Here is a 27,875-nt window from a genome sequence, read left to right on the forward strand (position 1 = left end):
CTTTCTATCACGCCAACTCTCCATGTTTCTCCCATTTGACTCAGAAAATCCCATACTCTGAAGGCCCTTGGCCTGAGTCTTCTCTCACAGCCCCGCCGGACCGTCTCTATTTACGCCTCCAGGGTCCATTGCAGGACCTTTCCTTGAATAGGAAATCCAGGTCCTCAGTGTTGTGCGGTGGTTCAGAGCTCAGTGAATGGCAGTTTTGCTCCCACCTCACAAGGCTCCTCGGGGTCTATTTCTTCCCGTTTTTCAGTCATCTCCCTTGTTAAAGTAGTTTAACTGATTTCTTTGTAGCTCTTATCCTGAGTCTGAATGAAGTAGCAAAGTTAATCTTCTAAAAAGGCAGGTAAGAATGACAGGTTTTTAGAACTACAGGCAGAGCCTGCCAGGCAATCAGTAGCACAAATCCTGGTCTGGCAGCTGTGTGGGACCAAACAAAAGGCTGATCCTTGGAGTAGGACCTAAAATAATCCCAGAAGCCTTGGGTCACAGGATTGAGGGGTAAGGAGGATTTCTTCTAGGATAGCCTAAACAAAAGATTGTTTGGTTTGGGCTCACTTAGTAGGAATTGTCTTCCCCAGGACCCGTTCCTTAGAATGTCCTCCTTTTCTGGCCACTCTGGAGCAGACTGCAGGGAAACTTGCCAATCTCAACTCCTTTGCCTTCTGGCTTTCATACACTCCTTCCTGCCCCCTTTTTCATGCTCACTGTAATCACCACCTCCAGCATTCTCTTTTCCCACCACAGGAAACTCCAATGACCCGCTGGCCTGAGGTCTCCAATGACAAGCTTGTCTGCCAAGCCCAGGAATGGCAGAGAGTAACACCGCAAGAGAGCAAAGGAAAGAAGCACAGAGGGCGGATGCTGGAGGCTATGGAGAGAGATGACCTGCAGGTGGTGCTCAGGGCAAGGCTGGAAGTAGCTGGGCCTGATTTTTGCTTAGGAAAAGTATGAAGCTAGGACTAGGGTGCTTGGAGAGGCTGATGGCCCTCTTCAGAACCTAGGTGGCACTAGGATTTCTGCTAAGGGTCTTGAATGATTCAGCTAAGCAAATCCCACTTTCTAGAAAAGATAAAAGCGTTTTCTTGCCCTGAACTGAAGCTATTCCCCCCTCCCCCCCGGCTAGCTACAGTCTGAGCTGTCTCTTTTCTTGTCTCCTTACTTAGAAACAAAGACAGCTGCCTGTTTTCTATGTTCCTCACCCTTGCACATGGGCTAGCAATAGGGGAAAAGGAATTCAGGATCCTGAGTGACAAGACCAACTAAAAAGGAATCCAAAAAAGACAGCATAAACAAATTCAGAGATAATGGACTAGATAAAATAATTGGGCTAGACTGGGAGAAAATATTTGTAATACTATGATAGACAATGGGTTAATATCCCCACTATACAAAGAACTCCTACAAATTAATAAGAAAAACAAACAATAAAATAAGAGCAAAAGGAGTTATTCAAATGTTTACCTTAAAAAAATAAAAATAATAAAATACTAGTTTTCACCCATCAAATCAGCACAAATGAAGAATACTGCTAAACTCAGTGCTGATGACAGGGTGGGGAAATGGAAATTCTCAAACATTACTGTTGGAAGTATAAATCCTATAATCTTCCGGGAAAGCAAGCTGGTAGTACCTATGAAAATGTAATATGCACATGGCCATTAATCCAAAAATTTCAAGTACAGGAATCTGTCATACAAAAGAAAATTAATAAATAAGGAGATATGAGCAAGAATGCTTATTTCAGCATTATTTATAGTGGCTCAAAATAGGAAACCTAAATATTAAATATTAGTAGAGAAAGATTTTTTTTAAAGATCTTATTTATTTGAGAGAGCACTCACACATGAGCAGGGGCAGGGGGGGTGGAAGGGGAGAGAGAGAAGCAGACTCTGCAGAGAACAGGGAGCCCCATGTGGGGCTTGATCCAAGAAACCTGGGATCACGACCTGAGCTGAAGGCAGCCGGTTAACCGACTGAGCCACCAAGACAACCCAATAAAAGAAAGACTGATGTATCTATACTATGGAAATTACACAGCTTTACAGGAAGAAAAAAATCTTACCTGGGCCTGAGGGGAGGGGAAATGGTGTATTGTTCCCTAATGACTAGAGTTTCTTCTGGGGTGAAAAAGTTTGGGAAATAAATGGTGATGATGATTGTACAACACTGTGAATGTAATTAATGCCACTGAATTATATGCTTAAAAATGATTAAAATGACAATTTTTATATTCTATATATTACCATAATAAAAGAAAAATATACAAACTTCCAGTTGTAAGATATATAAGTTCTGGGTATATAATGTATAATACTGTAACTATAGTTAAAAATACTACATTGTATATTTGAAAGTTGCTAAGAGAGTAGATCTTAAAAGTCCTCATCACAAGAAAAAAAATTTGAAACTATATGAGGTGATGAGTGTTAACTAGATTTAATGCGGTAATCATTTGTAACATATGTACACTAAGTCATTACGTTGTATACGTTAAACTAATACAATATTATATGTGAATTATATTTCAATAAAACTGGGGGAAAAAGAATAAGTCAGAGGGATAATTATATCATGAACATCTTTCTAAGTTAATACTATTAAGTGAAAAAAGAAAATCCATAGTATATAATCCTATTTTTAAATGGTACTTTACATATATTTATATACATGCAGAGAAAGGTATAGAAAGATTCAAACCAGCCTATCAACATTATTTACATAAGGAAGAAGGAACACTGAGAGAAGAAACTATTAATTTTTCTTTTAGTCACCTCTTTATTGTTTATCTTCTTGAAATAAGCATACACCGTATTTGAAAAATAACTTTAAAAAGGAACCAAACCAAACCTCCAAAGGCACCATACCCTTAATTCCCTCCAAAGCATAAAGAAAGCAGGGTCCCAAGGAAACCCCCCCTCCTCCCCACTCTGCATAACCTGAGTCAATTAGCGTGATGAGTAACCAATAATAGTCTTCTCTCCTACAAGGAAACAGATGGCTAGGAGAAACCTTCCAGTATCACCAGCTCACTACCTAAAGCCTGACCACCCCAGGAGAGGCAGGAAATGAAGTGCTGTGGTCATCCAACAGGCCTGAGCTTTTACCTATAAGTGCATAGGACAGGAATTTGTTGACAGAGGTGAGTGCCAGTCCAGTGATGGGGCCAGTGGTATCTTCAGAGCGAATCACTTCCAAAAATGGACGGAGGAACACATTGGGCTCAATTTCTGAGAGTTCTGCAAGAAAAGAAACAGAAATGAAGGGATGCCATCTGACAAAAGCTAAATCCTAGAAAAAGGCCCTTCTTATCTGTGCCATAAGGCTAGAATTCTTAGTTACTGGGTCAATCTTCTTCCTCTAGATTACTTTAAATCAAATCAGACACTGTATCATTTTATCTGTAAAATTTTTAGTATGTAGCTCAAAGATTAAGAAGTTAAAAAAAAAAAACAAAAACAGTATCCGGGTGCCTGGGTGGTACAGTCAGGCGTCTGACTCTTGGTTTCAGCTTGGGTTGTGTTCTCAGGATCATGGGATGGAGCCCAGCATCAGGGTCGGCATGAGTCCGCTTGAGATTCTCTCCCCCACTCTTCCTCTGCCCCTCCTGCTTGAGCTCTCTCTCTCAAATCAATCAATCAATCTTTAAAAACCTCACAAAAACACAGTTAAAAAAAGCAATAGTGCCTGCGTGGCTCGGTAAGTTAAGCATCCAACTCTTGATCTCAGGGTCTGGAGTTCAAGCCCCACATTGGGCTTTTTTTTTTCTTTAAAGATTCTATTTACTCATTTGAGAGAGAGAGAGAGAGAAGGCTCACAGGCAGGGGGAGAGGCAGAGGAAGAGGGAGAAGCAGACTTCCTGCTGAGTTGGGAGCCCGACGCAGAGCTTGATTCTAGGACCCAGACATAGTGACCTGAGCCAAAGGCATATGCTCAACTATCTGAGTCACCCAGGCGCCCCAAGATGGTAAATTTTGTTATATATATATTTTTACCATAATTAAGAAATTAACAGTTATTCTTTAATATCACCAAATACTAACTGTTGGGTCAATTTTCCATGTCCTTTTCACCACTCCACCTAGTCACACAGATCAACTTCATCTCAAGTTAGCCAAAGAGGTCCCAGGATGAGCTACCGCCTTTACCTCTTTTGCTGTTATGGTCAAGGTCACTTCTCTTAGAGATAAAAATGTAGTACATCCCAGGAAGGTGAGGGAAAACCCTGAGGTTTCTATTCCCTTGATGAAAAATAACCCTCAAAAGAACAAAAGGCTGCGCAGTCCCTACTCTTGTAGACAGTTTGTAATCTTGGAAGATCCTAACCACTCTTTGGCTTCCTTTCTGCCTAGAGCAAAGCAAAGGGCTAACTGCTCTGAGATGAAGGAGCAATTCATAATCTTTATTTTACAGATGAGAAAATTAAGGCTTAGATAAACTACATGATTGGTCCCACATCACATAGCTAATAAGAAGCAGAGCTGGGATTTGAATGCAGTCTATACACATGGTTTGAAAACTTGTGAAACCATTACATCTATTCTAACTACCAGCACAAACTCCTGAATTTAGAAGGCTTCATTCCAGATCTAAGAAGCTACACTGCAGTGGCCTTGCTCTCTATAGAGTTTGTTTTTCTAGAGTCTGCACTGCTTTCATCTTTCAGAGACCAGCTCACTAAAAGGCTTCCTAAATTGCTCAGAAAGATTAAGGGACATGATTAAGGCTGCCCACCTTTAGAGACAAAAGAAAGCTGGGTTTTCTAAGTACCTTCATTTTCATGCAAATGTAGGGAGCTTCCCACTCGATTCCTACCACCCCCCTCTTTGAGTAAACATTCCCTGGGCCGGCTGCTCCTAAGATTAATGCTTTAATTAATTGGCAGATTGGGTAGCATTTTCCAAGCCTGTATGTACAGTGATCACATCAGCTGTATAAAACCTGCTTCTTATCCCCCACTTACCCCCACCTAGAGATGTACAATTTGCAGGAAAAACCTTTGTGTGTGTGAGGTGGTAGATGGTTGAGATATAAGAAATAGAAATACTAGGAAAAACTGAAATATATAAAATACTTTTGTAAAGCATATTAAAAAATGTAAAGTCATCTAGTCTTTCTGCTTTAGAAACATTAACTATTACATATGATTTGGACTGTCATTTTAAAAATATGGTCATGGTTAGTATAGTTGAAATATAAAAGTTTAGATGGAAAAATAATCTTTAATTAAGAGGTGGGAAAGGAAACATTTTCTGAGCTTTCATCCAGTTGCTATAACTATATTTTCTTCATGTCTTCCTTCATGGTGAAAGACTAGGGAAATTTCACAGCCATGGTTTGACACTTCCAGAGCCATGTGCATTTTTTAATTTGGTAAAACCAACTCTCTTTGGTACAGTGTTCTATAAATTTTAACACATATATAGATTCCTGTAACCACTGTGACAGTGTGACAATTGGGAACAGTTTCATGCCCCAGAAAACTCCCTCTTATCTCTTTGTAGTCACCCCCCCTCCCCCCTGTCAATCTTTGATGTATTCTCCATCACTACAGTTTTATCAAGAAGGTCATAAAATGAAGTCATACAGTATGTTACTTTTGAGACTGGCTTCTTTCACTCAGCATGTCTTCATCTAAACTGCTGCTCAAGATTGTTCCCTTTTTATTGTTGTGTAGTATTCCATCGTGTGTATGTACCATAGTTTATCCATTCACTAGTTGAAGGACATCTGGCTTCTCCAGTTTGAGGCAATTTTGAGTAAAGCTGCTATAAACATTTGTGTACGGGTTTTTGTGTGAAGAACAGTGGTTTGCATTGCTCTAGGATAAACACCCAGGAGTGGGATTTCTGGGTCAAAGGGTAAGTGTATCTTTAGCTTCATAAGAAACTGCCAAACTCTTTTCCAGAGTTTCCGTATCACTTTGCATTTGCACCAGCAATGAGAATTCTGGTTTCTCCACATCCTCTACTTGGTATTTTCAGTACTTTTATTCAAGCCATCCTAATAGGTAGGTAGTGGTATCTCCCTGTGGTTTAAATTTGCCTTTCCCTGATGGCTAGTGACACTGAACATCTTTTTCATGTGCTTATTTGCCATCCATGTATCCCTTTTGGTCGATGTGTCTGTGTTCAAGTCTTTCCCCCATTTTAAAGATTGAATTGTTTGTTTTCTTACTGTTGAGTTTAGAGACTTCTTTATTTATTCTGGATTCAGTCTTTTATTGGCAATACAATGATTTACAAGTGTTTTCTCCCAGTCTGTAGCTTGTCTTTTCAGTCTCTTAATGGTATCTCTCATAGAACAGACATTTTTACTTTTGATGAAGTCTGGTGTATCAATTTTTTTTCTTTTGTGCATTGTTTTTGGTGTCGTATCTAAGTACTCTTTGCCTAATCCCAGGCCACAAAGATTTTTCCTATGTTTTCCTCTAAAAGATATGCAGGTTTATGTGTTTTGTTTACATCTGTGATCTATTTTGAGTTAATTTTTCTATAATGTGTGAGGTTTCCATGGAGGGTCTTTGTGGGTTTTTCTGTGGGGTTTGTTGTTGTTGTTGTTGTTGCATACTGATGTTTAATTGTCCCAACAACATTTATTGAAAAAAAATTCCTTCTTCATTGAATTGTCATTGCACTTTGCCAATCATTAACTGGCCTTATTTTTGTAAGTATATTCTGGGTTCTCTATTCTGTTCCATTGATCTGTGTATCTAACTCTCTGAAAGCAAACTGTCTTGATTAACTATATTCTAAGTCTTAAAATCAAGTAGTATGATCCCTCCAACTTTATTATTTTTCAATACTGCTTTCAGCATTCTAGTTCCTTTGCCTTTCCATTTCAACATAAATTTGTCTATATTTACAAAAAATCTTGCTGGGAATTTGAGGAATTCCACTGAGTCTATAGATTAGTTTGGGAAGAAATGCCATCTTTACTAAGTTGTGCCTACCAGTCCACGGACATGGTAGTCTATTTACAGCTTCTTAATTTCTTTCATCACTGTATTATAGTTCAGCATACCGATTCTATGTTTTGTCAGACGTATATTTTATTTGGTGTGTTTGTAAATGGTATTGTGTTTCAATTTCAGTTTCCAAAGTTCATTTTTAGTATAAAGAAATGTGACTGATTGTTGTTGTTGTTGTTGTTTTAAATCAGAACATGTATTGTGTGACCAATCACTGAAATCCTTAGGATGAACTGGATGCTGCAACAGCTGCCCTCTTGGGCTTAGGTGTTGTCCTTCATGGAATCCATGCCTGAATCTGCAGTATACAATTTTTAGGTGCTTCATTCAACCAGTCCCAGTGGGATTTCGGTTTTGCTTTTTTTAAAGATTTATTTATTTGAGAGACAGAAAGAGAGAGAGAGCAAGAAAGCGTGTGAGACAGCATGCATGAGGGGGAGGGGCAGAAGGAGGAGAGAGAAACTGAAGCAGACTCCACACTGAGCGTAGAGCCAGATGTGGGGCTCGATCCCACCACCCCAAGATCACGACCTGAGCCAAAACCAAGAGTCGGATGCTTAACTGATGGCACCACCAGGTACCCTGGTATTTTGTCTTTTAATCTTGGCACTTCAGTTATATTTCTCTTCTGTTTGGCAGGATTGCCACATTTGCCATAGGTTGACTTCTTCTTCTTCTTCTTCTTTTTTTTTTTTTAAAGATTTTCTTTATTTATTTGACAGAGAGAGAGACAGCCAGTGAGAGAGGGAACACAATCAGGGGGAGCAGGAAAGGAAGAAGGAGCCTCCCAGCGGAGCAGGAGCCCGATCCGGGGTTCTATCCCAGGACCCTGGGACCATGCCCCGAGCTGAAGGCAGGCGCTCAATGACTGAGCCACCCAGGCACCCCCACAGGTTGACTTCTGAAGGTGGCAGGCGTTAGAGCCACTGCGGTGACACAATGTGTGCGTCTTATTGTGCTGCTTTTTTTTTTTTTTAAAGATTTTATTTATTTATTCGACAGAGATAGAGACAGCCAGCGAGAGAGGGAACACAAGCAGGGGAAAGGAAGAAGCAGGCTCATAGTGGAGGAGCCCGATGTGGGGCTCGATCCCATGACGCCGGGATCATGCCCTGAGTCGAAGGCAGACACTTAACCGCTGTGCCACCCAGGCGCCCCTATTGTGCCACTTTCCAAATGCTATCCCCTTCATCATCTCATTTGTGCAGCCAAGACCAAAAAGATGAAATGTGACTGATTTTTGTGTGTTGACTTTATATCCTGTGACTTTACTAAACTCACTTATTAGTTCTAGGATTTTTTGATTTTGTAGATTCCTTGGGGTTTCCTACACAGACAATTATGTTATCTGCAAACAGTGAGTTTTATTTCTTCCCTTCCAATTTACATGCCTTTTATTTCCTTTTCTTGTCTCACTGCACTGGCTAGGACTTCCAGTACTACAAAAGTAGACATCTTTCCTTGCTGTCAATTTTAGGGTAAATGCACTCACTCAGTGTTTCACTGTAAAGTATGATGTTAATCGTAAGTTTTTTTGTAAATGTTCATTATCACAAGTAGATTTTATATTTTATCAAATGCCTTTTCGTCAATTGATATGATCAAGTGGTTTTCCTTCTTTAGAATGTTAATATGGTAGATTAATTGATTTTCAGGTATTGAATCATCCTTGCATTCCTAGGATTAAAACTCACTTAGTATTGGTATATTATTCTTTTAATATATTGGTAGATTTTATTTATTTGCTAATCTTCTGCTTCATAAGGTGAAAGCTCACTACGGCAATGAGAGGCCTGAATTTGGCAGGACTGGTATCATACAAAGGCTTGGACAGAGTCCCATAGAGAACTCTCTGAAGGCTCTGGATGTGGCCCTAGCACAGTATATAATCCAGTCAACGGACAAGGGATCATTAATCTCACTACTTCTCACTATTACCAACAGGAAGGCATATGACACCCAAGCTCATCTGTCAAATTAGGTAGTTAGAATCTATGACTGCTAAAACACATTCTTTCTGGCACTTCTATCCTGTGAATCGATGCTTTATGGAGACTTAGTGATGGCAATTCTCTATACGCAATGTGGGGCTCGAACTCACAACCCTGAGAGCAAGAGCTACATGCTCCACCAACTGAGCCTGCCAGATACCCCAGAGCTGGGTTTTTAATGAACCCACCAGGAATCTTTACTATCACACTCACTCCCATACCCCTAAAAAAAAAAAAGAGACTTGAGATATATAAAATTAACTTTTCCAAGAGTTTGGTTTAGGCAGAATTGGAGTTTTGCTCTCTAGGTTCAAATGCTGATTGCTAGGAGCATCAGAGACACTCTAACAGGAACACCCCCTACAGCTTTTGGTGGTGGTAATGGGGAGATTGTGCTACTAGCAGGGTAACACTAGTGAGGACATTTATGATTTAAGAGGTACCTCTTTGTAAACATGTTTAAAAAACAAAACAAAACAAAACAAAAAACACAGCCCTGGAATTTCAATTCAAAATCCTGTTAAGATGTTCAGATGATCCTCTAAAATAGTGCTTCTCGAACAGTCTGTGGTTAGGGCCAATTTATTTATTTTTTCCTTTATGTCAATCCATTGCAGACCCATCATTTTATAAACTACAATAAAACAAACTGCTAGAGAATGAAATTTTAAAAACAAAGACATATATAAACTCTTTTATTATTAAAATCAAACATATAAAAATTACTGTCAAGATGTTATAATAAAAATTTCTAAATGCTTTCCCTCAATTTCTGTATACATCCCATCACATACGAAGCAGCAGTTTGTGAACCTAAAATGGTTTATAGATTATATTTTGAGTAACAGTGCTCTAGAAAAATAAACCATAATTTTCAACTGGCCATTCTAGAAAATCCTCCAAAAGTAGGATATTATGGCTAATATAGGCCCTAAAAATAATAATTTACAAATGAGATAATTAAGATTTAGAAAGGTTGGGGTGTCTGGGTGGCTCAGATGGTTAAGCCTCTGCCTTTGGCTCACGTCATGATCTCCAAGTTCTGGGATCGAGCCCCTTGTTGGGCTCCCAGCTCGGCAGGGAGTCTACTTCTCTCTCTCCCTCTGTCTCTCCCCGTGCTTGTGCTCTGTCTCTCTCAAACTAATAAATAAAATCTTAAAAAAAAAAAAAAAAGATTTAGAAAGGTTAAGTAATTTGTAAAATGCTACAAAGCCAGTTAGTATTAGAACCAGGACTAGAAGTTGAGGGCACTAGGTGAAAACATGGGCTTTTGAATAGGATTTAGATTCCAGCTGGGCAACTTAATGGCTGTGTGTGATAGATACTAAATTTTTCAAAGCCTGTATTTTATCACCTGTCAAATATGTGTTAAAAAATTAAAATAAATTTTATTTAAAAATAAATAACAGCAGCTAACATTTATTGAGCATATACTAGTATGTCAGGCACTGTGCTCGGTAATTTACATGAATTATTTCATTTAATGCATGTAAAATATATTGTACAATGCACAGAATACAGTAAATGTGTAAGATATAATTAAGATATTATTATTCTAGTTTTTTAGTTCTGGGTCCCAGTCCAGGGTTCTTAATACTGTAAAAGTTACTTTAAGTTGTGGTTTTTTGTTTTTTTTTAAAGATTTTATTTATTTGAGAGAGAGAGAGAGACAGAGACAGCACAAGTGCACGAGTAGGGGCAGGAGCAAAGGGAGAGGGACAAGCAGACTCCACAGTGAGTGTGGAGCCCAATGTGCGGCTCAACGCAGGACTCAATCCCACGACCCCAAGATCATGACCTGAGCTGAAATCAAGAGTCAGACGCTTAAACGACTGAGCCACCCAGGCACCCCAGTTCAGTTTTATTTCTTAAGATCTAAGTAAATATCAAAAACTTCAAAGGCAACCTTTTATCTTTGATTACTAAACCTTAAAAGAGATAAAAATTAAGGACAGATACCAAGATAACTAGTGGTTGTTATTTATGTATGGTGCAATTTGGAATAGCTCTTTTAATTTCTGATGGTTTCAGCTTTTTCCAAGGTATGCACAGTTATCAGAAAAAGGAAGAGGCTTCCCTTTTTTAAACAATGACTGAAATATTCATCCTCCTTTTAGAAGAGATAAAAATAACAATCATAATAGCAGCTACTATTTATTACCTTGTGCCATGCCATGTGCTAAGAAGCACTTCATATACCTTCTCGCTTCATAATTATCCCCATTTTGAAGATCAAGTACATCTACCCACCAGCTAAGACTGTACAACTAACAAGTGGTGGAAATGAGAATCAAATCCAGGTTCATGTGACTCTAAAATCTGTGCTCCTAGCTATTCAACTCCACTGCTTCCTACAAAGCCAGAACAGAAAAATTTCTGGTATTCTGCCTCCTGGCTCAGCCTGCCCGGCAAATGAGATTCAATTGTCTAGATCTTCTTAAGAAGAGTGAGAAAAGCTGCTTGAGTCCTTCAGGGGAAAGGTGCCATGATGCTGCTCATAGTAAGCAGGCTGAAATAATTTCACAACCAAGGAGACATCTGACACTGCTGCCAAGCAGCCAAAATTCCCGCCCTGGAAGGCTGTCAACTTCAAGGCACAAACAGTCCAGTAAACAGAGAGTGCAGATCAGGTAGAGGGGTACTCTGAAGGTGACTGGTTCATGTTCCAAGACCAGACGGAAAAAAAGGAAGGAGTACAAGGAGGGGGAAATGCAACTCCTCACTGAAAAAAGAACACTTGGGATCCTTCTAGGACTAGGCCACCTGCTTCTAAAACCAAATCCGAGTCCTACTTCTGGCTAATTGGCGCTGAATAAGAACAATTACAACAAGAATTATTAAACTATTTCTGGAGAAGCTCATGAACCACTTCAATACCAAGCAAAGTGAAACCCTTTAGAGATGTCTTGGTAATATTCCCCTCATACTCTGTTCAACAGCAGTGAGCAGGGAGTTCAACCCCCTACAGTATGATATTAAAACAGAGAAGTCTCAGTTTGGCCCAACATCAACCTGAGAATCTGCAGATGTCCCCCGTCTCTTGTCTTTCCAGATGATGAGTTGACCTGTCCAAAAGGGAATGAATCCTGACACTGTTTTCTCTTTTTACGTCAGAGCTGCCACCCTCACTGATAATCTATGCCAAAGGTCTCGACATGTGGCATCAAGCACTGCCCTTAGACAAAAGGGAACACTCTCTTCTTAGCCTACAGGGGAACAGTCACTATCCTCCCAGGAGGCTGGGGTTCTCCAGCCTGCAGCAGCCTTTTCTCATTTGGCCAGCATTGGGCTGGCACATTCCTGAGCCAAAATGCACACATAAGCTGCTTTCCCTGGTAGCGAAGCTCTTCACTCCTGAGTGACTCTTGTCAGGGGCGGTTGGGCATTCTCAATTGGATTACGCTGACAAGGAAAAAGGCCTGTGGTATATTATTTCAACACCATTTGGCTTCAGAAATGCCTGTCTCGACCCTTTTGCCCTTAGAGCCTACTTCTCCCTTCTTGCTTTCTAGAGGGTCACCAGCCTGCTCCTATCCTTGCTCTTCATCCTGCAAATACTGGCTCATGTTCCTGGAGACAGAATATCATCATTCACAAGGTGGGTCATGTATAACAGACTAATAAATCAGAGCATGATATAAACAAAAGTCAAGTTCATTTACCCCTCTTGATATTTCTGTATCCAGAGACACAGAACAAAATTATTTGAGCATAAAAAGCTTTTTGGTTTTTGGCTTTTCTGTTTATGCCTGGACATTTTACTTTAGGAAAAAGTGTCAGGTCCTCATATTCTACTTTTCTGACTATGTTATACCCAGGAATATTTTTGGTTAAAGTCAAAGTAAGACTGGGGGTGATCTACAAATGGAATTTTTGAGATACTGTTAAGTTCAGTAGGAAGAAGCTGTGCTCTTTGTGGTCACTAGAGGACATCAAAAGTCATGGTCCAAAGGATGAGCAAAACTAAACTTTGGTAAAGCCAGAAGCCCCTGGAGTATTTGCCACACCTGCCATACCTTTATTTCCAGACATCCAATGGTTGGTGGGGATTTAGGCTTGACTTCAGGAACTGACTTGAAGGAAGACTGCTGAAGGGCAGCTTTCAGAGAACTGTATTACCTTCCAGGCTTAGGGGTCAAACCCAGATAAGCCTCTGCAACCTGGCTCTATACAACAGGAGAAATAAAATACAGAAATGCACTTGGCCCAGTCCTGGCCTATCACTAATTATGCGGCCTCAGGCAAAACACGTCACTTCTCTGGCCCATAGTTTCCTCATCCATAGAGTTTTCCTAGGGAAGGTGGTGGTAGGCGGCGGTAGTTTAACTAAATTCTTTATGGTTCCTTTAGATTCCTAAAACTTATAAAATGCAAAGTACAGTTTGGGAGTAAGTGCACATGAATGCAGACAGTCTGTTACAAAGGAAGCCTGGGGGAAAAGCAAGCCCAGTTTGTTTGTCTAAGCTCCCAGCAGTAGATCCTCTTTTCTTAGCTATCATCTAACAGTTCCCAGATCTGTCCCAAATGCTTAGTTTCTCAAGGCGCCTTTAGACTTGGGGGGGGGGGGGTCGATTATCTTTGATATTATGATCCTTAAGAGACAAAATATGATGATGGGTTAATCATTACCACATCTAGGTACAAGGTGAATCCATGGGCCAGCAGAAGATAATGGTACCAACCACCTACACTAAGAATGGCAAATTATTTCTAATACTTGATCCGTTAAAAAAACTCTTCAGGAAGTATTCACTTTTTAGGTTAATCCTAGCTCTCAATGGCCAAACCAACCTGAACAGCCAGTTTAGCTTGCTGCTAGGAGCTGCTATCTACTACCCTTACAAGAAGAATCCTATTCCATCGCCAAGGACAAACACCTTAATTCGACTCAGACATCAGGAACAGCTACACAGATTATTAAGCATAATTGTTACACATAGATTATTTATTTTATCCTCCCAATAACCTTGAGAAACAGTATTACTGTTTCATTTTACAGATAAAGAAATCAAGACTTGGGGCACCTCAGAGGCCCAGTCGGTTAAGCGTCTGACTCTTGATTTCGGGGTCAGGATGGTTAGATCAAGCCCCGTGTCAGGCTCGCACTGGTGAGCGTGAAGCCTGCTTAAGATTCTCCCTCTCCCTCTCCTCCTGCCCCACTCGCTCTCTCTTAAAAAAAAAAAAAAAAAAGAAAAAAGGAAAGAAAGAAACAAGGAAACAAACAAACAAACCAAGGTGCTAAGAGGTTAAGAGACCTGCCCAAGATCACACAATAAATGAAAGAGCCAGAATTTAGAGCCAGGTCTGTTCTGGCTTCCAAAGTCCATGCTCTTACATACTGTATTATGTTCTTTAATATTATACTATGCTATTGCTGATACAGGTTTACTACTAGATATATTTATTAACGGCATGAGTTGAATGGCAAATAAAAATTTAAAACTCAACTATTCTGGAATTGAAGTTTCTTCTCTACCTTTCCTCCTCCTATGCAATGACTAAACACTGCTATTGATTTTAGTACTGCCACACGAATTAAGCATCAGGTTTGCCCAGGTTCCCTCCTAATCCAAGAGGAAGAGTCAGGGCCCTTTAACAAGGCTGGCAGGGCTAAATGAGGCCCACAGGGACTGGCCTCAAATGTATTGCAGAGGCCCGAGGACAGACTGATCCATCTGTCTTACTGAGAGCAAAGTTTGATGTGTATCAACTCTATAAACACTAGTTTTCTCCCTTCTAGAGGAAATTGGCACATATTGAAAGGAAAGCAATTAGGTTGTAACATACAGGCAAGCCAGAGCTACTCTTGGTCCTTTTAGTCTGCCTTGCTGTTTTCTGCATACACGGTACAAGACCAAGACCAAACTTAAGCAGGCAATTTGAAAGCCCAAGAGAAATTAAAAACTTCTGTTGCTATACTTTAAAAGAGAACAATTCACCCCAACTTTATGCAGTCATTACACTTGGAGCAACTTTTTCAATCCAAATTCCTCTCATAGTCTTGTAAAAATGTTCCAGTGTTTGATGGCAGCAAGAAGAGAAGACAATTATAGGTTTATTATCAATTACCACCCTGTCAGGTCTCCTCTAGGGGCCCTGAAGGGGAAGTAAAAGGAAATAAAAAAGAACTAAATTCTGAACTGACATTAGCAAAGTCTATAGATATAGAAAAGCCTGAAGGGTCCACAGCCAAAACTTCTGGAGAAGAATCAGAGTCCCCAAACAGTATCAATTACAGGACTGGTAGCAGTCTTTCCCTGTCCCTTAAGGGTACAGAATCCTATTATTCACTTTTATGCAACAGCTGAAAATGGTTTCTACAGCAGCAGATCATAAATTCTTAGTGACACAGGACTAAGGAATCTTATTCTGCCTCAGTCACCCTTTGTGCTATTGGGCTCAAGATTTTGACATCAATATACATTTCCCATTTTACAGATGGGGAAAACAAAGGCATCAAAAATGTAACCCATCAGGGCCAGGACAAGTATTCTAACCACTTGCCATTGCTGTCTCTAAAGATGTGTCTGTGAGCTCGAGAATGAACAAGAACATTTTTGGAAACAGCAGTACTCTGAGAAGTCACATTATTTGTTCTGAAAGGTACCCAGGGAACCTTTAAGACAGCTGAATCTGGAGGAGCAATCCTGAAAGTGTTGGGAAACAACCATGTTCAGAAAACATGGGACAGAACCCAAGTTCAGCCAACACCTGTTTCCCCAACAATATCTGTCTATCTGTCTCTCGTTTTATCCCAACTGAACAAAATACAAAAGCTGCATTATTCTGGTAAAGTTGCAATCCAACCCAGAGCGCACAGTTACTGTTTTTTACAGCCCACATGCCTTCTTGTGATGGATGGCCACTTTATAATGAAATACTTTCTGCTCAGTCAACTCACAAATAATAAGTGTTCCATTACATGGCATTAAAAATAAACCCCAAATCAGAAAGACTCAGAAAAAAATAAGGAAGAGGAGTACAAGGGTGATTCCTGGAAAGAGAGGAGGAACCCAAGAAAGAATCCTCTGTAACTCCTTCATTCCTAAAGAAGGCACAGTCCTGAGGAGAATATGGTCTAAAGAAGGCACTGGTTTTAACAAATGATGTTGGAACAAATGGACATCCATACGCAAACGCCCTCCCCCCCAGAACACCCCCAAAACCAACCAAACTAACAAAAACCCTCCACGGAAACCTCACACATTACAGAAAAATTAACTCAAAATAGATCACAGATGTAAACAAAACACATAAACCTGCATATATTTTAGAGGAAAACATAGGAAAAATCTTTGTGGCCTGGGATTAGGCAAAGAGTACTTAGATACGACACCAAAAACAATGCACAAAAGAAAAAAAATTGATACACCAGACTTCATCAAAAGTAAAAATGTCTGTTCTATGAGAGATACCATTAAGAGACTGAAAAGACAAGCTACAGACTGTGAGAAAACACTTGTAAATCATTGTATTGCCAATAAAAGACTGAATCCAGAATAAATAAAGAAGTCTCTAAACTCAACAGTAAGAAAACAAACAATTCAATCTTTATTTTTTTTTTTTTTTTTTTTAAAGATTTTATTTATTTATGTGACAGAGAGACAGCCAGCGAGAGAGGGAACACAGCAGGGGGAGTGGGAGAGGAAGAAGCAGGCTCATAGCGGAAGAGCCTGATGTGGGACTCGATCCCGGATCGCCGGGATCACGCCCTGAGCCGAAGGCAGACGCTTTAACGACTGCGCTACCCAGGCGCCCCCAATTCAATCTTTAAAATGGGGGAAAGACTTGAACACAGACACATCGACCAAAAGGGATACATGGATGGCAAATAAGCACATGAAAAAGATGTTCAGTGTCACTAGCCATCAGGGAAAGGCAAATTTAAACCACAGGGAGATACCACTACCTACCTATTAGGATGGCTTGAATAAAAGTACTGAAAATACCAAGTAGAGGATGTGGAGAAACCAGAATTCTCATTGCTGGTGCAAATGCAAAGTGATACGGAAACTCTGGAAAAGAGTTTGGCAGTTTCTTATGAAGCTAAAGATACACTTACCCTTTGACCCAGAAATCCCACTCCTGGGTGTTTATCCTAGAGCAATGCAAACCACTGTTCTTCACACAAAAACCCGTACACAAATGTTTATAGCAGCTTTACTCAAAATTGCCTCAAACTGGAGAAGCCAGATGTCCTTCAACTAGTGAATGGATAAACTATGGTACATACACACGATGGAATACTACACAACAATAAAAAGGGAACAATCTCGAGCAGCAGTTTAGATGAAGACATGCTGAGTGAAAGAAGCCAGTCTCAAAAGTAACATACTGTATGACTTCATTTTATGACCTTCTTGATAAAACTGTAGTGATGGAGAATACATCAAAGATTGACAGGGGGGGAGGAGGGGGGTGACTACAAAGAGATAAGAGGGAGTTTTCTGGGGCATGAAACTCTTTTAAATCCTGATTGCCACAGTAGTTATGGGGATCTATGTGTATCTTAAAATTCATACAAACTGGGGGCGCCTGAGTGGCTCAGTTGGGTAAGCGTCTGACTCTTAATTTCAGCTCATGTCATGATCTCAGGGCTTTGTGCTCAGTGGGGAGTCTCCGGAGCTTCTCTCTTTCCCTCTCCCTCTGCCCCTCCCCCCACTCGCGCTCTCGTGCTCTTTCTCTCAAATAAATAAATAAATCTTTAAAATTCATACAATTGTATACTAAAAAAATTAATTTTACTATAATTAAAAGAAGAAAATATATCTATTCAAAGAATCACAGTCTATGAGTCTTAGCCTAGTTCATACCAAGAATGGCATCCACAAGATGCAGCCCAGCAGTAGGCCCTGCCTTTCAAGACTGAGGTCTGAAGATACCCGGATTAGCTTTAAAGGAATGGCCACCTATGAAGGTGGACCTAAATTCAGAAATGCCCTTTCCCATCAAGGATTTGTGAAAAGGCTAGACTAGCATGGGGGAACCTATTTCTTCTCTCCCTGGACTCTTCTAACCGACATTAGAAAAGATTTAGAATTGGAACCTATTCTTTCAAAATCTTCAGTTGAAGCTGCCCTTTAATGATAGACTACACTTCTGTTAATCTCAACCCCACTGAGCATGGTTAGAGAAACTACTGCTTTGGTATTTTAAGTCATTTGCCTTTGGGAACCCACATCCTAACCTTCAGCTTCTTGCTTTAATCTTTGAGAATTAGTTCCCCAAGGCCTAGGTAAGATAGAGGCTTATTAAAAATATAGAGAAATAGGGGTACCTGGGTGACACAATCAGTTAAGCGTCTGCCTTCGGTCGTGATCTCTGGGTCCTGGGATTGAGCCCCGCACTGGGCTTCCTGTTCAGCAGGGAGTCTGCTTCTCTCTCTGTCTCTCTCTTCCTGTACCCCTCCCAACTGCTTGTTCTCTCTCGCTCTCTCTCAAATAAATAAAATCTTTGAAAAAAATATAGAGAAATAGTTTACCAGGCAATAATTTATCTCCCATAGTATTTGACACATAGGAGACCAAATTCTACCTGGCTAAAGGCCCTTGGCAATATTAACACCACTAAGGAAAGTGCTGACTTCTGCACACAGCTTCAAGGAGAAGGGTGGGGCTAAGAAGCAAGGTAAGGAAGGGCTTTCATTTAGGACACAGACTGACTATCCCATGCTCAAGAAGCACTTGGGACAGTAAAGGCACCTCTTTCCTACATGAAGATGTACATTTACCTGCTTCAAAAGTATCAAGTCACAGTATATATACTATTATGTAGCCATGTCCTGCAAGTAAGTCTCTAATTCAGTATCCATTAGATTAGGTCTGAATTCTGCTGGCCAAGCCCCAGCCTCTCAGGGGACTGGCATCAAATAGGGAGGCTGGAGTAGGGTTTCAAACACCTGTTTCAGCTTTTTAAGTGTCCGATTCAGGCCACTGTGCTCTGGCAGCAGGGACCCTGATGATGTGGGTTCTCTTCTCCTGCCAAATTCTCAACTTAAAGAGCCTAGATCCTCAGGGGAGAAAAAAGATAGACGGGGGGTTACAGCCACTTTGAAAAACTATTTCTTTTAAAGTTAAACACACATCTACATTATAATCCAGCAATTTCACTCTTACATATTTATCCAAGAGAAACTAAAAGCATACGTTCACAAAAAGACTTGTACAAGCATATTTATAGCAGGCTATTCATAACAGACAAAAACTGGAAACAATCCAAATGTCCTTCAGTAAGAGAATGAATAAATTCTCTGTGGTGTATCCATACAACTGAAAACTATTCGATAAAACAAAATAAATCAAAAACAAAAAACCAGCAATACATGCAACAACAGGGATGAATTCGAAAAATGTGCTAAGTGAAAAGAAGCTAGCTATGGGAGTATATCCTATCATTCCAACTATATGAAACCCAAAAACAACACTAATCAATAGTAATAGAACACAGAAAGTGGTTTTGTGTGTGTTAGGGGTAATTTAAAGGGGGCACAAGGAAACTTTCTGAGGTAATGAAAATGTTCTGTATCTTTTTTTTCTTGTATGGTGGTTACAATGTGTCTATATAATTATCAATATTTATCAACTAAACACCTAAGGTCTGTACATTTTATTGTATGTTAATTATACCTCAATTTAAAAAAAAGAAAGAGCTGGGCATCTGGGGTAAGCCTTCCCTACTTGGCATTATTTGGGAGAATGAAGATATAGAACAGAAGAAACAAATTTACTTCCCAACTCACCATTCTGGGAGCAGAGGCTCAACAGCCAGCTGAGCTGCCACTTCAGTGCCCCTGGGGCAACCTTTGGGGAAAGAAGTCGTCTGCAGGTGGTAACTGATATACCTTCAATGGGGCCCTGTTGCTTCCCAAAGGAGTGTCACTGAAATGTCTTCAACAGTGTTTACTTCCCATTGCCGTAAGTATAATCAGGGTTACAATTTAGAAGAAGAAAGTTCATATACAACAAAAGCTAGGCCCTTAGTAATTACAACTCAGTCTTCAAAAAAATTAAATTATAACCAGACTAACAGACAAGTCAGCACTCCAGTTTCAGAGCGAGCTGCCACTACTCTGTCACGAGGCCTTGCATAAGACACGACCTCCAAGCCGCAGTTCTCTATACAATGGAATAGATGACTCTTTGTTTCATTTTAACTCTACCACTGCATGATTTTATAACTCTTTTAAGTTTATGTGGCCTTCAGAATCAGATGAGAAAGGCAAGTCTTGTAATCCTTCTCAGCATTGTTAAATAGACTCATCCTTTAGCTTAATGAGGACCTCCAGACAGATTCTGCATATCATGTGAAATGATGTCTACCCTCTAATACACTTACGGAGTTAGACTCAGAGAGAAAAGCAACAAAGCTAAGATGTGAGAAGCTGCTTAAATGGCAAACACAAGGTGGCACAGGTTAAAGAAGAATAAATACCCTCAAAATCCAGTAGGAAGATTGGAGAAGGAAAACAAACAAACGTTTGTTTATTGAGTACCTACTATATACAAGGTATGCACTGTACTAATAGGCACCTTGCACACATCATCTCATTAATCCTCACCAGAACCCTAGAAGACAAGTTTTTATCTTCATTTTATAGATAAAAAATGGAGGTTCAACTAAGTCAAGTAACTGCCCAAGACCACCCAATGGTAGAAATGGGATCTGAACCCAGGTCTATTCAACTCCAAAGTTTATGCTTTTTTCCACAACTATTTGGCAGAAAGTAAGTTGGAGATCCTAGATCTTCAAGAGGCGCTGTGAAATCCTAGCATTTTCTCCTTCTTGCAAATAACTCATTTCATGTATCTTGGGTAGCCCTTGGCACTACACAGAAAAAAAGGGTTAAACCTACAGTTAGGAAGAGGAAATTCCCTGGAAAATTGAAACACATGCTGTGGCTCTGACTAAATTTCACACCCGTTCTGTTGAGCAACATCCATTACGTGTGAGAAGATTCCTCCCCCACCCACCCCCCTGCCCAACCCCCCATCTTTTATGCATTCCATCACCTGCTGCCTTCCTTCAGACCAAGCTGAGGGGGAGGAATGGAGGAAGACTATACATCTTTGCTTGGTGCATATTTAAGCCAGAAGTTAGTAAACCCAGGGTGGAAAGAAGTACTACATGAAAAAAGAAAAGGAATAACACTTTCTTTGATTTCTATTTGAACCAGCATAGGAGGGAGCTCTTATGACAAGCCATAATGAGGGAAGGGGTTGGACTTCTGCTGTGGAGGAAAGGAGGAGGCTGTCCTTCCGGGAGAGTAGGCAGGATTCAGGAGAACAAGGCCAAATTACACCTGTCCTCTTGTCTGGTATTTTATGCTCAAGCAAACTGTATTTCTGTCCACGAGAGTTATGCCTCTCCAAGGAGAACAAATGGGAAGGTGGAAACATTTTTGTTTTTCCTCTGCTACCCCCTTCAACCAGATTCCAGCTTATATAATGAATGTGGTTATTTGGTAATGTTAGTTGACTGGACAAAAGATGCTTATGGGAACCTAAGAGTTTAGGGTAGCTACTTGGTATAAAAGAAGGAATTCAAAAGAAGGTAGGCACAAATTACATTATTGTAATTAGTCCCAAAGATAGTCCCATACAATGCTACCCCTCATATGCCCTTCCTCCAATCAAGAGGTAGAGCTTATGTCTGCTCCCCTTGAATCTGGTCTGTGAGTACTTTGACAAATACAATGTAGAAGAAATGACAATCTGGGATTTCCAGACCCAAGCACGAAAATGGCCTTAAAGTTTCCATTTCTTCCATTTTGGAGATCTGAACTGCCACATATAAAGCCTAAGCTACCCTATGGGAGAGAGAGGTAATGAGGAAAAGCCCTGGAGACTGAGGCATCATGTCAAAAGAAGCCACATGGTGCCAGACATCCAAGCCACAACCGTAGCTCACTGTAACCACAGAAGAGACCCCAAGTGAGACTATTAGAAGAACTGCCCAGCTGGGCCCTAGATAACCCATGGAACTGTGAGATATAATAAAATGGTGGTTGTTTTAAGCCACAAAATTTTGGAGTGGTTTGTTATATAGCAATAGATAACTGAAACAGCTGGCTTTTGCTAAAAATGAAGCTAGTAGTTCTTTCGTCCTGGGCAAGTAACATAAACTGTATTGCAGGAATACAGAAAAATCTACCCAATTTTAGTTAAAATAAAAGGAATTTATGATGGGGGTAGGGGGAGTCCCATTCCCATTAGCAAATGAAAATAAAAAATACCTAAGAACAAACTTAAGAAATTTATGGCACAAAAATGGGGGAAAAAGAACCTACAAATTTTACTAGAGTCACAAAAGAAGTCTTAAACAAATGAAGAAGCCATAGCATGTTCTTGGATAGGAAGGCCAAATATATTATAAAGATGTCAATCCTCACTATACTAACTCATGTTTTTGAATCAAAATCCCAATGGAAATTTTAAAAAGAACTTGAGTAAATGACTTTATATGTGAAAGAATAACCAGATAAGGATAGCCAGAATATTTTTAAAAATAACTATGACAGAAAATTTGCAGTATCATTTAAAAATGCATGATAAAGCTATAACAAATAAGCATACTACTAGCAAAAGAACAGGTAGGACAATGTATAGTATATTATATATGATGAAAGAATATTCAATAAACAGTCCTGCAACACATGGTTAATTATTATGGGGTAAACGTTAAATTCCTATTTCATTTCACTTGATAAAATAAATTCTATTTGATTAAAGGAAGATATTAATTCACTAGACAAATATTTATGAGCACCAACTCTGTGCCAGTCACTGGAATGGATAATAGAAATATAGTGGTGAATAATGCAATGCAATCCCTGCCCCGCCCCCCCCCCATGGAGTTTCCTGTGTAGTGGAAGAGAAAGACATTAGGCAAGGGCTCACACAAGTATTAATGAAGAAGTGCAAGGTGCTCTGAGTGTTCAAAGTTAAATATAAAAACTGAAATACATAATAGGTAGAATAAAGTGGACCTGAGGTGAAAAAAAAGTAGTGAATGAGATTCATCAACATATTCTTGGCAGAAGAAAAGGAAATGGAAGCAGAGCTGAAAAGGCTGAATACACCAAGTGCCTTTAAAGAGAAGCACCAAGGAAAAACAAGCTCTGAAATGGAAAGACCAGGTGGAAGAAGAGAAAACCAGGAGGACCAGTTCAGAAAAGAGGAAGAAAAAAAAAAAAAAGGAAGAAAGGGAATCATTGAAGAACTAATATGAGATCATCCCCTAAAATCAAATAATATGTTCAAATACAGAGGATTAAGAATCAATATGGCACCAAACTACCCAAGATCAACACAAGAAATGAGAAGATGAAGAAGCCACCACATTCTGAATGAAAATAATTTCCAAACTAGAATTCTCTATTCTGTCAAATCTTCAATTTAGTGTCAGTATAAAATAAAAATAGTTACAGATATACAGGGTCTAAAGAAAATTACATCGTAGGTATCCTTTCTCAAGAGTATTTGGAGGATTTTTTTTTAAGATTTTATGCATTTATTTGACAGAGAGAGACACAGCAAGAGAAGGAACGCAAGCGGGGGGAATGGGAGAGAGAGAAGCAGGCTTCCTGCTGAGCAGGGAGCCCAACGTGGGGCTTGATCCCAGGACCCTGGGATCATGACCTGAGCCGAAGGCAGACGCTTAACGACCGAGGCACCCAGTCACCCCTGAACGATTTTTTTTTTTTAAACCAAAATGAGAGAATAAACCAAGATAAAGGGTGGACATGGAATCCAGGAAAATGGAGTCTAGAGAAAAGTGGAGGGAAGTTCCATTTAGAGAGCAACCAATGTAGAATGGAAGAAAAGGACAGGAGGCTCTGAGAAGGATGTCTCTAGGAAGAGATAAAAGGGGAATAGAAGAGCCATATGTTTGATCATGTGGGAAAACAGTATTCAGAGAGTTTTAAGAACTGTATTGTAAAGCTTGAGAAGAAACAGAAAACTAAGCATATTTTGTGAATAGGAAGAAATACTTGACTGAGTAGTGATAATACTTAAGATCTTAATAAAGACTGAATATTGGTTTAACCAACTGGTGAGATACCTATATTGGGAGAATGAATGGAAGGAAAATGGGAACATGAAGTACTACAAAAAGTATTCTCTCTGTATCTATGAATAAGAACTCAATAGACACTGCTTCAAATGCAAAAATTCCATTTTAAAGAAAGGTGGTATCAGCATATTATTTAGAAATATAAAAGTAAATATCTAAACAAATAGCTAAGAGTTTTGAGAGGGACCCCAAAAGGGGGGGGGCAGCACTGGTTACATGCCTTATAGCATTATGTGACTTTTTAAAACTACATATTACCTAAATACAAGTAAAAATAATAAAAAAGAACCTACCATAAGGAAATAAAAGTAATAGGCAAAGAATTCTGTATGAAGATACTTATACTACATCACTTATAATATTGAAAACTGGAAATAATCTAAATAATCAATGATAGGAAACCATTTAAATGAATTTTGAAACATTCATACAATGAACATCATTAGATATTGTTTTCTAAGAATGTGCAACATGGGAAAATGCCAATAATACAACAAAAGAAAAAAGCAAGAGCCAAAAAAACATAAAATATGGTCCCAATTTTGCTGAAGGGTGTTATTTTATGTGTATGTGCATGTATAAAAAGAGATAAAATAAGTTATTTCTAGATGACTGGATATGTATGGATGGTTTTTATTTCCTTCTCTTAATACTACTTTGTATTTTCCAAACTTTTCTATGTGAAATATATTATGTAATTTTTAATATTATTTGTAATATTTTTTAAAAGTTAGTTGGAAAAAAGGGGGAAGTAGACTGCTTAAATCAGAGTGTGATGGAATATTATTGCTCAGTTTGAGTAAAACTGTCACTTACCCAAAACTTAATATATGAATACTGATTTTGTTGTTCATAAACAACTGAGGATGATGTTTTACTGTAATATTCTGTTTTTAGAAAATTAAAAATAATCATAAACACTTTGCACTTGTAAGATCACAGAAACAATATGGCCTTTTCGGATTTAATTCCGTCATCTTTTCCTTCAACAAATACTGTTTTGTACCTTCTGTAGGGCCTGGTGCTATGCTAAACTTTGGAGATACAAAGATGAATAACCTACAATTCTTGTTTACAAGAATTACAAGATTACACTAGCTTGTATGACCATAGCCAAACCTCAAATTTGGGAGCAAGGGGGGTGTCTTAATTTATTCATTTTTCTATCTACCTGAAAGAATAGTAACTGGAAATGACTGTATGGCTCTGAAATTAATGACTATGATTTCTGATCGTCAAGGTATGCCAAGTGTTCCTACTTGTCAACTAGGGCACAGTTTTAAATCTGTAGCTCACATAGGACTTAAGTGGTGGTTCTGTTCCTAAAGCTTATTGAGTAGTCGCTGATACCAGGATGAGGTCGAGTATGAAGAAAGGAAAATGGGAAGAGGACAACTGAAATTACCAAGAGATGAGGAAGCCATGTCTTCACCTAAACTATAATCAGTCAAAAACTAGAGAGGTAGAATCTCTCAAAATCTGATCTAAACATAAAAGTAACTGACAAAAGACTACTGTCCTCATTTGGGTATGAGCTGGCATGCTACTTTGAAATAAAGTAGATAAATGGAATGACAAAGAAAACTGAAGTGTACAAGCAATGAAGAGGACTACTACTGCCCACCTTGCAGCAAAACTAGGAAGTACTATTTGTCCCCATGATGTGTCAAGATCCCTATTCTGGGTTAGTTCTTATCCACTGGTTCAGGGTACACAAGATCTCTGTTTTGGTGGCAGTAACAAAACCAAGATTTTCCCAAGAGTTTAGGCCTGGTTCTCTCACTATTCACTTTCTCAATTCCAGCAAAGATGACTATACCTGACTGCTTGTACCAGAATTAATCTTGTCCTTCTTGGTACTTCCAGAGTGCTGTTGCTTTAGTATAGCATATTCTGGTTTATGGAACAGCTAACCATAGTTTATAAGCTCCTTGATGGCAGAAAGGGACAAGGCTTCTTTGCTTTTGTGTTAACTAGAGGGCCTACTATAAGGCCATGAACACAGTAGTATTCAACCCATGTTTTTAAATTAGTTGAAAAAAGGTCACAAGAAAGTACGAAAGAAATCCACACCCCAATCTTCCTTTTTTTTTTTTTTTTTTAAGATTTTATTTATTTATTTGACAGAGAGAGACAGAACACAAGCAAGGGGAGTGTGAGAGGGAGAAGCAGGCATCCCAACTGAGCAGAGAGCCCGATGCGGGGCTTGATCCCAAGACCCTGGGATCATGACCTGAGCCGAAGGCAGACGCTTAACGGCTGAGCCCCTCAGGCGCCCCTACATCCCAATCTTCCTATCAAAGATTTCTTATCATTTCCAGGAAAAATTGGTAAAAAGTAATGTTTACAAGGACTAGGATAGCACCTGAACAGAAGGTCCCCCCATATGTAACCAGTGGCCAGTGGCCAAGAGTGAAAGTTTAGAGAAGTAACATCTCTGGAAACAGCCTGCCAATAGTGATGGAAAGCAGCCTAAACTTTGAGGTGGCTGTATTGGGAGGGGAGACGGGAGGAGAGGCCATTTTGTGCTCTTTGGGGAAAATGTTAATGAGAGGTTTCACAAATGTCAGACTTGCCTGATTAAACGAAGCCAGCTAGGTAGATGTTTTTCATACTAATGCCATCTCTGCTAAAAGAGCAAAGAGGGGGAAGAAAAGAAGGTTTGAGAAAGGAAAATGATAAAACTCAATTATTTACAAAGAAATTATGCTTCTGCTAGCTTCGGCAAGGATATCAAAGAAGAGAACTGTTATCTGGAAGGCTTGGCTGCTCTACTTCCTCACCCCTTTCAAAAAGAAAAATTTAAGCCCTGAAGCCAGAAGAGTAGATAGACCAGTATGCCCAGTACTCTGCCTAGGGTGTCTACTGATTAAGAACTCAAAGAATCTAAGCAAGCTAAGTCATGGAGAAAGTTCTATTTGAATAGTTATTCTGAAAACTTAAAGGAAGAAAAAGTATAGGAGAATGAATGACTATTCAAATAACTGATATGTTCAAGGGATTTCTTCCTCCCTAGTTTGGGCTCATGTCTTTAGAGTGTTTGTAGTTTCTGCCACTTAAAGACTAGGGGTGGGCAAATGCTGTTGATTAGAGAGCTCAGCCTCATTTTGCCCTTGTTTCTCCCCAGCCCAGCCTGCAATTGTGTCCCAATCAACCAGCATTAATACAGATACACAGAGGTATTTATTTGCTGCTGATTCCGCCTGGCTGTATTCAGACTCGATCTCCATGTGTATTTAATAAATCACACTAGTTAGGTGGACAGGATTAGTTCCAAGTCACCTAATGACTATATCATGAACTGCAGCATTAAAGGGATTAATATTAATCTGAGCCGTTGCCGTTCAGTGGGAAAGGCCAGTACATTTCCCAACAGGAGCTCTGGCGGGCAAGAAATCCTCAACAAGACCAGAAAGATTAATGAGGGCTTCTACATTCTGCTTGCAAATCTTCACCTACTGGGTGTGGGGTGGTGAATCCCAGCCCAGACGAGCTCATAAATAACCCACAATATCACAAGTATTTGGGGCAGCTGAGCCCCAGCAAGGGCGAGCCAGCTAGCCCTCTCTATCTTTTCCCCTGTAACCCACACCACTGAGGTGGCACAAGAATTTTACGGGCCCACACAGCGGCTGGTTTTGTTTTCTTTCACGTAAGGGCCCACACCTCGTAAATCACTTTCTTATTTCAGGAAAAGAAGAGTACTAACTAACTGCAGTTTGGACTTGCATGTACTCAGAAAAACACGAAGCTTCTTGTTGTAGTATCACTTCCGTGAAGCTGGGAAAATAACCTGCCCTCCACAATACAAGGAGCTTGCTTTCAAGTCATGAGGTGTT

At 39.6% G+C, this 27,875-nt stretch overlaps 1 protein-coding gene across 10 annotated transcripts in view; it reads right to left on the minus strand.

Annotated features, from left to right (window-relative positions):
* Positions 1–27,875, minus strand: part of GBF1 (golgi brefeldin A resistant guanine nucleotide exchange factor 1) — a 115,970-nt gene that overhangs the window by 29,219 nt on the left and 58,876 nt on the right. For all 10 annotated transcript variants that reach the window (XM_045802974.2, XM_045802972.2, XM_045802973.2 and 7 more), the window contains exon 4: positions 3,111–3,242. In XM_045802974.2, the coding sequence (XP_045658930.1) occupies positions 3,111–3,242 (132 nt within the window). The remainder of the gene's footprint in view (positions 1–3,110; positions 3,243–27,875) is intronic.

Source organism: Ursus americanus, chromosome 6 (genome assembly GCF_024610735.1).
Source record: "Ursus americanus isolate L20-20 chromosome 6, mUrsAme1.1.p, whole genome shotgun sequence".
Classification (NCBI taxonomy): Eukaryota; Metazoa; Chordata; class Mammalia; order Carnivora; family Ursidae; genus Ursus; species Ursus americanus.